General features: G+C 35.5%; 2 protein-coding genes, 2 non-coding genes and 1 pseudogene across 8 annotated transcripts in view; all 5 read left to right on the plus strand.

The window, feature by feature from the left end:
* Window positions 1–4,365, plus strand: part of LOC127948767 (calcium uptake protein 3, mitochondrial-like) — a 28,501-nt gene extending 24,136 nt beyond the window's left edge. For 4 of the 5 annotated variants that reach the window (XM_052545455.1, XM_052545457.1, XM_052545458.1 and 1 more), the window contains 2 exons: window positions 546–610; window positions 884–4,365. In XM_052545455.1, the coding sequence (XP_052401415.1) occupies window positions 546–610; window positions 884–890 (72 nt within the window). In that variant the 3' untranslated portion in view covers window positions 891–4,365. Of the gene's footprint in view, window positions 1–545; window positions 615–883 lie in introns of those variants that run through there. The other variant, XM_052545456.1, reaches the window with a different exon arrangement.
* On the plus strand, window positions 2,742–2,957 carry LOC127949745 (small nucleolar RNA U3). The gene has a single exon (XR_008152426.1). It is a non-coding gene; the product is annotated as a small nucleolar RNA U3 (small nucleolar RNA).
* Window positions 4,152–4,367, plus strand: LOC127949744 (small nucleolar RNA U3). Its single transcript, XR_008152425.1, has one exon. It is a non-coding gene; the product is annotated as a small nucleolar RNA U3 (small nucleolar RNA).
* Window positions 4,368–4,841: 474 nt separating this feature from the next.
* LOC127949747 (uncharacterized) lies at window positions 4,842–5,044 on the plus strand (annotated as a pseudogene).
* A 2,200-nt stretch (window positions 5,045–7,244) lies between these two features.
* On the plus strand, window positions 7,245–14,455 carry vps37a (VPS37A subunit of ESCRT-I). The gene is made up of 12 exons (XM_052545460.1): window positions 7,245–7,678; window positions 8,392–8,466; window positions 8,557–8,674; window positions 9,418–9,515; window positions 9,624–9,834; window positions 11,861–11,931; window positions 12,101–12,228; window positions 12,456–12,514; window positions 12,673–12,741; window positions 13,327–13,470; window positions 13,764–13,862; window positions 13,959–14,455. Exons 1-11 carry the CDS (start codon window positions 7,569–7,571, stop codon window positions 13,842–13,844), a joined length of 1,164 nt encoding a protein of 387 aa, XP_052401420.1. The 5' UTR covers window positions 7,245–7,568; the 3' UTR covers window positions 13,845–13,862; window positions 13,959–14,455.
* Window positions 14,456–14,626: the final 171 nt, after the last annotated feature.

Below are 14,626 nucleotides of genomic sequence, written 5' to 3' on the forward strand. Positions count from 1 at the left end.
GCTTACACAATAAAACATGTCTGAGAAGTTCTGAAGTGTTTGACAGTGTAAGTGAGAATCGAGTCATCCGTTTTGATCAACAAGCCATATTCAATTATTTGTTGTCCAAACTGCAGACAGTTGTATGTACTCTTTGCACACATGTGCCAAAGCATTTGCAATTTTCTCAAATCAATAAGAAATTCCAATCTGATGTGAAAAAGAAGCGAATTGTTCAGAGATCTGAACTTAATGTTTTGGGAAATAGCAATTGAGCCAAAGCAATTGAGAAAAACTGTAATCTCATGAATCTTCAGTTGGAAAGTTTATACTGTATAGACAGAGAACAACACAAGAGTTACACATTCTGACAATGGACTTATTTTCATCTTTGTGCCCATATTTATTTTTCTATTTCTATATCACATTTACATTTTTTTTATTATTATTATTATTATATTTTTTTGGGTCATTATTTTCTAATAGTGACATTTTTTTTTCTGATAAAAATATTTGTTCCATATTTTCTTCCTGTAAACTAATTTGTAATTTTCTCTTTTCTGAAGGGCTATAAGACCGTAGAGCGTTTTACTTCATTTAAATCATGTCTGAAGAAGGAACTGGCGGGAAGATAAGTAACCCTATATATATATATATATATAATGATTATTATAATATAATATTAAAATTATATAATTATATTTTCATATTTCAAGACAGCACTTATTGAAATAGAATTGTTTGGAAAGTTTTTAAATTTTAACAGAACTTTTGATCAATTTGATGCATCTTTACTAAATAGTTTCTAACAATAGTGTTTATTCTGTGCAGGAAATCTTAATTTAATGTGTAAATATTTGAAAAGTAAAGGTTTTAATTAGCTCTTTTCCATTTTCCTTTGCACCAGGTGAATGAAAATCAGGAACATGGCTTTTCTGGCTCAGAATGAAACTGATTTGTCTGCTCTGGAAACGTTTGAGAGAAGATATAGTGCTAGAGATTCCATCATAAAATCTACCTCCTCCTCTTCTGATTTTGAATTCTTGGGCAACTTGGATTGTGATAGTGTCTCTGCGTTCAGTGCTCTACACTGCATGTTCAAGTATCTGCACAGGCCTGCATGATCAAACTTTATTCTGTAATCAACTATTAATCTATTAATAATTTGCATGCAACCTGGAGGACGGCATATCTCTCTGCTGTGTATCTGAATTTCAGCTGGTATAATTTGTATATGTTTTGAAGTTGCTTTGATGGCTGTCGTGGCAAAGTAAAGAAATATTTTTCTTTTGCATTTTTAATAGAAATGTTTTAAGCAAGATGAGTTACTCATTGTGGCCTTTTATTGGTTATATTTATACTATATTATATTGCATCATGCCATACATTTCATTATGCCAATTACAAACAAAGATATTTTTTCCCACTTTCAGGATTGTTAAAATATAATCATACTGAGTGAAAACAGTAATCCTTTATGGTAATAGGCAACCAAAATCATAAATTGGGTTTGAAAGAGATTATGTAGCTCATGTAGCATTAAACCCAATAATCAGCATTGCCTTAATCTAAAATTGTTATTTTATCACACAATTTATTTTTGAACAGGTATGAGTGTACAAAGATTGTCTGAGGCAATTAACAAAAAGTCTAAACATGCTTTTTAGACTGTACTGTTATGCAAGCATTTAACAAATACAGACCTGAAATTCCATATTATGCAAGTCAATAAAGTGGTTTCAATATGCAAATTTATCACTGTGTTTTTTAAGATCGATGTGTCCAATGATTCTGTATGACATAATAGGTATAATCTTAATATAGTCTGTACACATGTTCTTATATTAGAGTATTATTTCTCCATGAATGTATTCTGTGCATATTTAAAACATTTATAGGAGAAATAGATTGTGCTCAGAAAAAGTTTCCATTAGTTACATTTTGAAACGTGCTGCTGGCTGTATTTGGTTATTAAACTTATTTTAAGGACGTATGTCTTCAGAATACCGCAAGTGCTGTTTTCTGGATTATAACAAATATTATGAAATTACCTGGAAGAAAATAAATATGAACCGATTGAACAGTTTTCACTCTTATCGGAACCTTTATAAAGACTAGGCGGTTTCCCTCCGGACATTTGTTAGTGCTGCACCAATTCACCATAAAACCCTACAGACACACGTCAACGTCTATATGTAAATAATGTATTCTTTATTTACTGTTATATGTTTTAATATGTATTTTCACATTATGTTTTTGTTCGAAAGTCTCATATGTGACGTTTTGTCTATTTTATTTAGGAATACGTATGCTCTCTCTTGATTGGTTGCTTTATCACGCGTTGTTTGATTTGCATTATGGGTAACTGCATGTTTGACAATGATATAGGTGTATTTATATTTTTACTACAATAAGAACAAAGTATTTTACATTATTTATAATATATGTACAAAAATAAGAACAATGTTGCATATTCAATTTCAATGTGTTGGTTGTTTTTATCATCGATGATAATGGTGAGCACTAGTAAATATGGAAATATATGTCAGTATGACTGGAAAATCGTGTATTCTAGATGTGAACAGGAGTGAGATGTGTTTGTATTAGTTGTGTGAAGTGTTGGTGATTGTTAAAATACCAGTGTTTATACAATTTGCTTTACACAGTTATATGAAGTGTAACGATGACGTAAACCTCTGATCACCGTCTTTGAGACGCAAAGTGTCAGAATAGAGATGAGCTGGTTTTAGTCAGTACAGGTTAAGACTATACTTTCAGGGATCATTTCTATAGTTCTTAACTAGGAAATGTGTTTCGAAAGTGATGCGTCTCCCAAACCACGATGATGAGCTTTGATGCTTTTCTCTGAGCGTGAATCGGAAGTAGAGTAATGATTCAATTCATAAGCTTTACATCATTGATGAACGTTCCTCAATGTGATTTCACAGAGAGGAGGAGAAGAGTATGAACAGAGTGGTTCTTTTTAGAGAGTTAAGAATAGATATGTGGGTTTTTCAAGATTGTCTTATTTGGAATTAGCAATGATCCATATGAAATTGAGAAAGATGTGTATTCTAATGAAATTATTCAGATCCGCTTTGATATCTAGATCTGATTTTGAGCATATATATATACGTAGATTGAAATTGTTCTATAAATGTTTTAATTAAGAAAACATTAAAATCAGCACAATTGATTTCAGATGCTTAATAATGAATTAAAGAAATTGTAGATTTCTGTGTACACCCTAGATAATAAAAATGAGTTTTAATCACTTATTACAATAAACGTTGTCACAACGTATGAAGAAGAGTTGATGCAACAATAAAGATCAATTGCCAAGAAATATTTCAGAATATGTAAGATTTTTAATAAATATCAAATATATTCGGGTGAATTAATTTAAACATTTGTGTGTGTGTGTGAGACAGACTTTACACGTGACACTTGAAACTTAAATCAAATAAGTTATATTTCTGCTTAACCGATACGTTTATTATTAAGCGTCTGAGAAACATTCTGTGGCACACTTCCGCGCAAATTGTAAAATATTAAATATAGAAAATTGTTTAATGTTTTATTCAAATGATTAATTTCTTAAGTCACAATTCAGTGAAGTGAAAAAAGTTTTTGAAGTAACTGAAAAAAAAATGAATGTTTGGTTTCATTTTTGCATTTACAGCATAAGGTCTGAAAATTGAATTGTGAAACGTTACACTACATGGATCCTTATGATATGAGACATTTTGAGGCGCCTAACTGTTAGTAAATTAAGTTTGCAGTTGAGAATTCAGTTCTCAATATTCTGTACTATAGAATTTAAGTATGTTACGTATTGTGTTATACAGTATGGAGGAAAAGAGAATTATCCGAGTTTTTTTTTTTTTTTTTTTTTTTTTTTTTGGAAGGTGTTAGTAGATTTAGTGAACTTTAATTTTCTTAGTGTTATTTGTTTTTCATATTTCTCGTTTTATAAAGAAAAGTTACACCTGGCATTATTCAATCTGCAATTAATTATTATTATTGTATTTTATTTGGATTATTTTAATGAGACGCAGAAAATGCTATTGTTGACGGTGTAACTTTTCTCATCGCAGTTGTTAGGTTGTGTCACCATCTTTGAGACTCAGAGTGTCAGAACAGAGATGAGCTGGTTTTAGTCAGTACAGGTTAAGACTATACTTTCAGGGATCATTTCTATAGTTCTTAACTAGGAAATGTGTTTCGAAAGTGATGCGTCTCCCAAACCACGATGATGAGCTTTGATGCTTTTCTCTGAGCGTGAATCGGATGTAGAGCAATGATTCAATTCATATGCTTTACGTCATTGATGAACGTTCCTCAATGTGATTTTACAGAGAGGAGGAGAAGAGCATGAACAGAGTGGTTTTATTTATGAAGTCAACAATAGGATAAAATAATGATATATATTATTTATTCAGGACTGGGGGACATGTATAATTTGTTATGTCATGTAGATTTATGTTTCAGAAAATAATCCATCATTACAAGTACTATGCAATTCAGGTTATTTTAAAATAAAAGTGTATCGTTATTGTGTTCTGCAGTATTGAGAAAATATGAGTTAATTTTAGAAAGTTTTTTAATAGTGGATTAAACAAACTGTTAGTCTTTTAAATGTTCATCGTTTTTCCTATTTCTGATGTTATTAACAAAATTAACAACTGGCGTTATTCAATCTGCAATTGTGTTTAATTTCAATTTAATTATTTTAATGAGACATTAAAAATGCTATTGTTTCAAAAGTCACTTATCTCACTTCGGTTATTAAGTTGTATCACCATCTTTAAAGCTTTAAGAGTGTCAGAATAGACATGAGCTGGTTTTAGTCAGTGTAGAGGAAGACTATACTTTCAAGGATCATTTCTATAATTCTTGACAAGGAAACGGGGTTTAGAAGTGTTGTGTCTCTGCAACCACGATGACGAATTTTGATACTCTTTTTTTTTTTTGAGCATGAATCGGGTGTAGAATGATGATTCATTCCATTGAGGTCTAACTGCATCATTATAGCCACGCTTATAAAAAAGATATATATCGAAGTTTGCCTTAAACTCTACTTATTTCATCATTGATAGATTGGTTGTCTGTGGAACTCGAAAGCCCACAGCTGGTATTAATTAACAAAAGTTTAAAGTTATACATTCAGAAATAATTTTTATATTTCTTAACTATGTTCCTTATTGTGTTTTTACAGTATGGCGAAAATAACTATGATTAGTGTTTTTGTTAGTTGTTAATAGAAGACTTAATGAACTGTAAGTTTTCTTAGTGTTTTTATCCTTGATATTTCTTGTTTCATAAAAATAACTACATTTAGTCATTTAGCAGACACTTTCATCTAAAGCGACTTACAAATTAGGACAATACAAGCAATCAAAACTAACAAAAGAGCAACAATATGTAAGTCAACAATCAGTTCACAGACAGCAGAGAAACAAGGAGCCTGTGGCAAGCCATTCAGACCATCAGTAGCCGTGTTTCCACTGTCGGGCCAGTGCAAGACAGTGCTTTAAATGGACCAGGCGGGGCTAATAGCCTCGGACCTGTAGCACGAGGCCAAAATAACACTGCGTTTCCACCGTCGGGCCAGAAGCTCAGCTGAGCTTCACTTTAACCAGCCCTTAACAAGTCTCTCAGGAACAACGTCATGCAACCCCATCATTTCACCAACAAAGAGAAGTTATCAGAAAACTAACAAGAAACTGGAACTAGCAAGATGACAAAACGAACATGATAAAATTTTGTTTGCATGCTTTGTTAAATCTTTAAATCCAAAAGCATCAATGTTTTACTATAATAAGTGATTGATCCCAATTAATTAATTTATCAGAACTGAAAATTTGTCACAACGGGTGTGCGGCGGCGACTTTGGACGTGCGCTGGGCCCTTCTCGCGGATCTCCCCAGCTACGGCCCGCGTCGGGACCTCCGTCTCGGTGCCCCCCTCCTCCGGGAGGGGGCCCGGGGCGGGCGGCCTCCCCGGCGCGGCGCCTCGGCCGACGCCTAGCATCCGACTTAGAACTGGTGCGGACCAGGGGAATCCGACTGTTTAATTAAAACAAAGCATCGCGAAGGCCCGCGGCGGGTGTTGACGCGATGTGATTTCTGCCCAGTGCTCTGAATGTCAAAGTGTAGACATGAACATATATTCTATCAAATTTCCTTTCACTTCTTAATAACTACAAAAACTGCAAAACTATGCAGAACATAGTAAGCCCTACATGTTCTAATTTGTTTTGCTCGTAAAAGACTCAAAGCTTTGTTTTTGATACGAATAATAGACCACTCTGCTTATACTGTATTTCTCTACAGACGACTCATTACTCCACACCAAACTCACGGTCATAAAAGAGTACAGTGATTTACCATCTTAAATTAAAATACGCAACAGCTTCAAGAGCATTTACAAGATATGCAACACAGATTAGGTCTTTATTACATAAAAACCTATTTATTTAAAATCAAAATCTGTTAGTATCGATTCTGACACAAGGCATCTCAAAGATGGCAACTCTCAAGTGATGAGAAACATAAAATTTTTTTGATACAGTAGCATTCGATCGTCTCAAACGCTTCTATAAATCTAATAAGCATAGTGACTATTGTCACTTGTATATAGTGATGGCAATTTCTCTAATCCAATTAGTTATTGCTCAAATGCGTTTGATGAAGCATGGTAACTGGTGAAAGTGAAAGTGAAGTGACATTCAGCCAAGTATGGTGACCCATACTCAGAATTTGTGCTCTGCATTTAACCCATCCGAAATGCACACACACAGAGCAGTGAACACACACACACACTGTGAGCACACACCCGGAGCAGTGGGCAGCCATTTATGCTGCAGCGCCCGGGGAGCAGTTGGGGGTTCGATGCCTTGCTCAAGGGCACCTAAGTCATGGTATTGAAGGTGGAGAGAGAACTGTACATGCACTACCCCCACCCACAATTCCGTTCGGCCCGAGACTAGAACCCACAACCCTTCGATTGGGAGTCCAACCCTCTAACCATTAGGCCACGACTTCCCCAAAATCTTTTATTGGTAAGCATAGTTTTTCAGACTGTTTGAAGCATGTCGTTCTGCTGCCGTTCTTATGTACTATGTAGAATGAACTGAAATGTAAAGTTTTCTGATTCTTTTATTGTGTAACAAATTAACTGTAATCAACCGGCCGTACTTGTTTTTGGCTTTTGCTATGGTTTTTAGGCCCGTGTCCCTTTAAACTCCTCCCTGCTGTGAGTGATGACGCGAGCAGCTCTGAACAGCTGACGTCACGCGCACACGGTTGTTTTCTTGCGAGCCTGTGTACTTCAGACAACAGCTTAATCTCTCATAGTGTTACTACAACTCCACACAGATATTTTTTGGCAGACATTTAAGCGTTTCATTTAGGTTTATTGTTCATTAATTTAAACGTCTGTTAGGTCGCTACTACACTAAATAGTGTCGTAGCTAATGCTAATGGTGGCGTTGGGTATTTCTCGGATTTCTGTTTCATTTCATCAGGCCTCTTCAAACTGACATCGCCGAGAGATTCCAGCGTTAGTTGTCGTTTTGGCAGTCGAGGATGAACTGGATTTTCCCCCTGTCCAAGGGCTCTGGATCGATCCCTCCTCTGAACAGCTTACAGAAACAAAGACAGAGACAGATCGAGTCTCTCAAAGCCGCTCACTCCAAGTAAGTCTCATTGCATGGCTGTGTCCCAAACCTAGAGAGCTGAATACCTAGACATCGTTCAGGTATTCGGGATAGCAACAGAGATCGCGCTAAGATATAGGACAGCCAAAATGAATACAGCATCACGATTTCAGCATTGAGAACACGTGCTCGGTGGTCTGATCAGTGAAATGAATCATCTGAATACCCGGTGGTCTGTGTTGTTGTTGTCCGTCCGTGCGTGCGCGCTCGTGCTTGTGTTCTGGATGTGCTGCCCATGTTTCAGATTAAAGTATTAGCTCTTCATAGTTTACTCCAGATCCCTTCTTACTCTACAGGATAGGTCTTAAATTAGTGGCATGATACACATAGTATGATTATCATTTTATATATATATATATATATATTTATATTAAAACAGATAGAGCCATTTTGTTCCCGCGCGGGTTTAACTTCCCTAATTCTGACAAAGTTACATTATACTAGTCATTAAGAGCACACGTTTTTTGACCTACTTACGCAATGATGAGTTCAACAAAATCTGACGCTGGCAATCTAGTTAACTGTGCCAAGATACCAAAATATAATGACAGCTTCTTGACCTGTTTACCAAAACACTCAATTGTGATTGGCGTTGTGGAGGCCCTAAACATATGCTTTTTCCCTTGTTTATTATTATAAAAATAAAAATAAAAGTTTCATTATTTGTCTGTGACTTCATAATGTCTCCATAGTCTTGCAGAAATTCAGAAGGATGTAGAGTACAGACTTCCTTTTACCGTCAACAATTCGACTATTACTGTCAATATGTAAGTATAAAAAACTGTAGTATTTCTATGAGTACATTTGCATGGTTTTAAGTGTGATTTAATATCATTTGACTTTGCTGTCATTCACAGCTTGCTCCCACCACAGTTCCCCCAGGAGAAACCAGTGGTCAGCGTGTTTCCACCAGTAGGTCATCATTTAGTAGACGGCAACAATGGAACAATGGTTACCAGCCCACTCATAACTAATGTAAGTTTTTGGTAATTTTATATTACTTTTAAGAAACTGGTCTTTAAAGCCAACATGATATTAAAATTATTGTTACTCCATTTCATAAACGTTTCTCTTGGTCTTATTGTGCATGATTCATAAATTCACATTGTACAAAATAAAAATGTTTGTCTTCATAATCTTTGATCAAAGTCTAATAATGTCACCTTAGCCAGTGTTTCCCTATGTAGGGTCAACTTAAAACATATGTGGTTTGAGTTCAAATATGGTTCATATTTTTTTATATATTGTGTCTAATAGTCTAAAATGATCATCTGGGATCAGAACCAGCTGGTAATTATTTATTTTGATCATATATATGGCATCTCAACTTGCCGATCACACAAAAACCGATCATATTTTTATAACGTAAGACATGAACCTTCTCACACCGTGAATATCCTACAAATATAAGAAAGGTAATTTTATTTCTTATAAAGTAATTCAATATAAAATATGCAGCTATTATACGTTTTATAAATGAGTTATAAAAATATAAATACATTAATAATAATTCAACAAAGTATGAGTAATTTAATTCAACAAATTTCATTACACCTTGCCAAGTAATTTAAAGCCGCTTTCATGGAATCAAGTCACATGCTGGCTTGAGTTGACCTGAAAATGCATAGCTTTCTAAAAAAGTTTTACAGAACAATACAGAAACAAGTTCTACAATCTCAACCGTTATACTTCTCTTTCGTTTTTCCTTCCCACTCAAGTTTGGAATGCATTCAGATTTAGGAAAAGTAATTCAGAGTCTGCTAGATGAGTTTTGGCAAAGTCCTCCTGCCTTGATGTCAGGTTCCGCCTTTCCTTAGTGAGTACTTTTCACCATTTTACCAGGATTCATATCTAAGTTAAATCGTGTCTAATAAGTAAGATGTCTAATTTGAGTTTTTGTTGTTATCTTCGTCTTGTGACTCAGTATGTACAAACCATCGGGGATGCCTCCTTACCCAACTCAGAGCTTCCATTTTGGTCCTGCCTTCCCACCACAGGATGGTCAGCGTCCTGTCGGCCCTGCCCCTGGGCCACATGGAGGGGTGGAGCCTCAACAAGCCCCTCCACGACCAGCAGCACCAGCGTATGGACTCATCACAGACCTTCCTCTTCCTGTACCGACTGCTGACTCACAGGTACCTAACAGGCATTCAGCCAATTGGTTGATTAAGATTACTGCTTTTGTATTTTAACACCGCCATAGACCATTTTGAGATAACAATCTAACGCAACGTTTCTAACACATTTCCAGTTTTACCTTTTTAATGTCCTATTACTTTTGAGTAACCAAAAAGTTCCACATTTTGATAAAAACTTCTGACAGCCGTGTCAACGTTAGTTATGACTGGATCACCACTTGGTATTGTTTTGAATAGTCTGACGACAAGCAGGAAATGTTAAAGGGTTAGTTCACCCAGATAGCAAAATTATGTCATTAATAACTTACCCTCATTTTGTTTCAAACCTGTAAGACATCCGTTTATCTTCGGAACACAGTTTAAGATATTTTAGATTTAGTCCGAGAGCTCTCACTCCCTCCACTAAAGCTGTGTGTACGGTATACTGTCTATGTCCAGAAAGGTAAGAAACACATCATCAAAGTAGTCCATGTGACATCAGAGGGCATCGAAAATACATTTTGGTCCAAAAATAGCAAAAACGACGACTTTATTCAGCATTGTCTTCTCTTCCGTGTCTGTCCGTGTCTTCCAGCAGTCTGGATATCCGGTTCGCGAACGAATCATTCAGTTCACCAAATCGAACTGAACCGTTTTAAACGGTTCGCGTTTCTAATACACATTAATCCACAAATGACTTAAGCTGTTAACTTTTTTAATGTGGCTAACACTCCCTCTGAGTTCAAACAAACCAATATCCCGGAGTAATTAATGTACTCAAACAGTACATTGACTGAACTACTGTGAAGAGAGAACTGAAGATGAACACTGAGCCAAGCCAGATAATGAACGAAAGATTGACTCGTTCTCGAGTCAAGAAACATTTCTGTCGGACGCATCCGAATCGAGAACCGAGGAGCTGATGATATTGCGCATGTGTTGTGTGATTCAGCGTGAAGCAAACCGACACACAGAGCGTCTGAACTGAACTGATTCTTTCGGTGATTGATTCTGAACTGATTCTGTGCTAGTGTTATGAGCCCAGGTAAACCGAAGGCTTGAATCAAGGGCAATCATCGCAAATGACGCCATTACGTCAAGCGCAAAAGAACTGTTTAACCGTTTTCTTCAACCGGTTTATTGAATCTAACTGTCAGAAAGAACTGCTGGGGATCCGAAAACCGATGCAGCCACATGACCCATGAACTAGTCTGTCTATTGTTCGTTATCTGGCTCGGCTCGGTGTTCATCTTCAGTTCTCTCTTCACAGCAGTTCAGTCAGTGTACTGTTTGAGTGCATGCATAACTCCAGGATATTGGTTTGTTTGAACTCAGAGGGAGTGTCAGCCACATTAAAAAAAGTTAACAGCTTAAGTCATTTGTGGATTAATGCATATTAGAGATGCAAACCATTTAAAACGATTCAGATCGATTTGGTGAACTGAATGATTCTTTCGCGAACCGGATATCCAGACTGCTTTGTTTTGAACTCTCTCTCACAACAGACATGGAAGAGAAGACAATGCTGAATAAAGTTGTAGTTTTTGCTATTTTTGGACCAAAAATATCAAATAATGTGATACAAAGTCTAAATGATGAGATAAAAAGTTTGATGTATGACAATTATGAGAAAAAACAAACAAAAAAAAACACCAACTGTGACTTCTCACATGTATTACTTTTATCTCATATTTTGACTTATGTTTATGACAATATAAAGCAATCAGACTAAGAGGTTACAGTATTCACACTGTCAGTAAAGGCAGTGTTGTGCTAGCAAAAGACTGTGTTGTTGATTAATATGATATAGTGCTTTTATGTGCATCAAAACTGAGTTCAGTGTACTGTGCCTTATGAAAGGCTTATTTATAAAAAAAAAAAAAAGAAGACGAAGCTACAATTAAGATAAAATATTGTAAACAATTAAGTTATTATGAAATAAAATTAGTTGATAAAGTCATAATTATGACAAAAAAAAATGAACACCCATAATTCAAGCCACAATAATCCGTAAATGCTCACTTTTGATGTTCTTCTTATGCAGTCAGGACTCAATGGACACATATACAGGATGCCTGAAATCCCAGATACATTTCCAGAACTGTCTGAGATGAGGTATGATGCTTCATGGCATTGCTTTTTTTTTATGTTTTAGGTATAATACTAAAACATCCCTTTTACTTTTGTCTGTCCATGCAAATTATGTCTTATTTGAACATATGAATTTGATAATCGTCACATTCTCTCATCTTTCTGGTGGGTTTGTCTGTTTGTAATCTCCTAGTAATTCTCAGCTGAAGGACATGAGTGATCAAGATGACATGCTGTTGGAGTTCTTCATGTGTCTGCCTCAGCTCAAACAAGTAACTTCTGACAAAGAGGAACTGGTCAACAACATTGTGGAGATGGCCAGTGAGTTTTCTGAGTGCACTGTAGTTTGAGCTTGTCTCTAATCTAAATTTTAGTCCAAAGTGGTTTCAGTGGGATTTGTGTTGGAAATAAGCAATACACCGATTATTTGAATCATCAAGCTAGTCCTTTAAACCTATAGACCCATACCTGTAACATAGTTCAACATAGATCAGATCCGTTTTTTTTTTTGGTTTATAAATAATAGAAGTAATATGTCTTAATTGCAGAAAAGAACCTACAACTCGAGCCTCAACTGGAGAACAAGAGACAAGAGATGTTGTGTAAGGTATGTACTTTCACAAATACTGGAACAAACACTTGGGTCTAAGAGCCTGTACATTTTCACAAGTTGTCTCAGACTTTTGGACCCCACTGTACATTGCGATCTTCTCAGTATTTTTCTTTTTGAGAATGTTAACAATGAGAATGTTTTGTTTCCTGTAGTACGAACAGTTAACCCAGATGAAGTCTGCATTTGAAACCAAAATGCAAAGGCAACATGAGCTGAGTGAGGTAAAACACGCGTGAAAATGATTTATTTTTCACATCTGATTGTGACAAGAACTTTTTTTAATCCAATTGCATTTGGCTCAGGTTAATTGTTGAATGGACTGGACTAGTCAAAACATGATTGTATTTATTTAATCAGAAATAAAGAAAAAGAGTAATATTTTGAAATATTAGCATATTTTAAGATTTGGTTTTATTCTTGTAATTGCTGAGGTGCATTTACTCTAGTCTTTAACGGTGCTTAACTCAGTTGTTACCCGATTATTAGTAGATCATTTATAAATGTCTTTGCTTTCACTTTTGATCAATTTAATTGTGTCCTTTACAAATAGAAATATAAACGTTTTCCTCTATTTTCATTATAATATATATATATATTTTTTTACATTCTCTAAAATTTTGATAGTTTCCACAACAATATAAACCTGCACAACTGGTTTCACCATTTGTTAATAGTAAGAAGTATTCAGCATTTTAATTTAATTTAATTTAATAAAGAATCATGCAACACTGAAGAATGAAGTAATGGCTGTTTTTTTTTTTATTTATTTATTTTTTTAAATGTTCACTTTGATTTTCATTTGCCAGAGCTGCAGTCTGAGTGCAATTCAGGCCAGATTAAAGGTAGCAGCCCATCAGGCCGAAGAGGAGTCGGAGGAGACAGCAGAGAACTTCCTGGAAGGAAAGACAGAGATTGACGACTTCTTAGCCAGCTTCATGGAAAAGAGAACGGTATTAAAGCAATATTCCATATAAAAGAATAAACAAATGTTTAAACGCAGATGTATGGTACACATTTCTCTGTTGGGAATCCTTAGATTCATACATTTCGCAAGACTAGTGTGATGTCCATAAGTCTTTTATGTTCTGCCACAACTTCCTGTTACAGCAAGTACGGTAGTCTGCACAGGAACACCAGCTATGCTTGTCGCGCCAGTTCATTAGGTCTTATCATATGGTGTGATATGAAATAGGCGTGCGCTTCCTGAAAGATAACATGATGATGGTTTAACCTTCTTTTTCAGCTTTGCCATTGCAGAAGAGCCAAAGAGGAAAAGCTCCAGCAATGCGTGAACACACATGGACAGTTTCCTACCACACATTAGATTGAATGTCCCAGAAAGGTCATTTTCTTCAGACTGATTTACTAATGTAAGAAAGTGTTTTTAACTCCCATGTTGATTAAACACATTAAATGCTTTTTTTTTTTTTTCTCACAGGTTTGGGATCAATCTACCAGCAGAAGAGTGGGCTTGGGACGAGCAGCACATCTAGTGGCCTACAGCCTTGATTGGACAAACCTAGATACATATATGAAAAAGAGATTTTGGCATCATCTACTGAAATCAAAGTGATTTTTGCACAGAATTTTCAAAAGTATTGCGCGATCCCTGGTTGAGAAAGACCAGATGTGAGTACGTCTGGATGTGCCCAGTCTGGCTGTGACCCAAAGGCTGTAATCAGAGGAAAGCAAACTCTTCTTAATAGTGTTCAGAAACAGGCCGAGTTCAAAGCTTATTAGTTCAGTTTTGAGTTTATGTGACAAATGGGCTTGGACCTTGTATGCACTTGAAAATGAGTTTTGAAAAATGAAAAATGTTAATGCTGCCGACAAAAACAAACTGTATTTAATAATGTTGAAAAAAGCCTTTATCATAATTAGACACTGTATTATATGTTTATTTAATTTGATAGGTTAATAAAACGTTTAGAATAATCCCTGCTATGGTTTAAGTGTGGTTTTGCGTTTTCAATAGCATTAATACCATAAGACACCAGAGGTATATGCACAATACATCGGTACCATATCAGTTGAGTTATTTATTTTATGATGGTCAGTAGTACTGAACATTTAATTGAGTTAATTTTCCCTACTTTTAAATTCAGA

This window comes from Carassius gibelio, chromosome B1 (assembly GCF_023724105.1).
Source record: "Carassius gibelio isolate Cgi1373 ecotype wild population from Czech Republic chromosome B1, carGib1.2-hapl.c, whole genome shotgun sequence".
Taxonomy (NCBI): Eukaryota; Metazoa; Chordata; class Actinopteri; order Cypriniformes; family Cyprinidae; genus Carassius; species Carassius gibelio.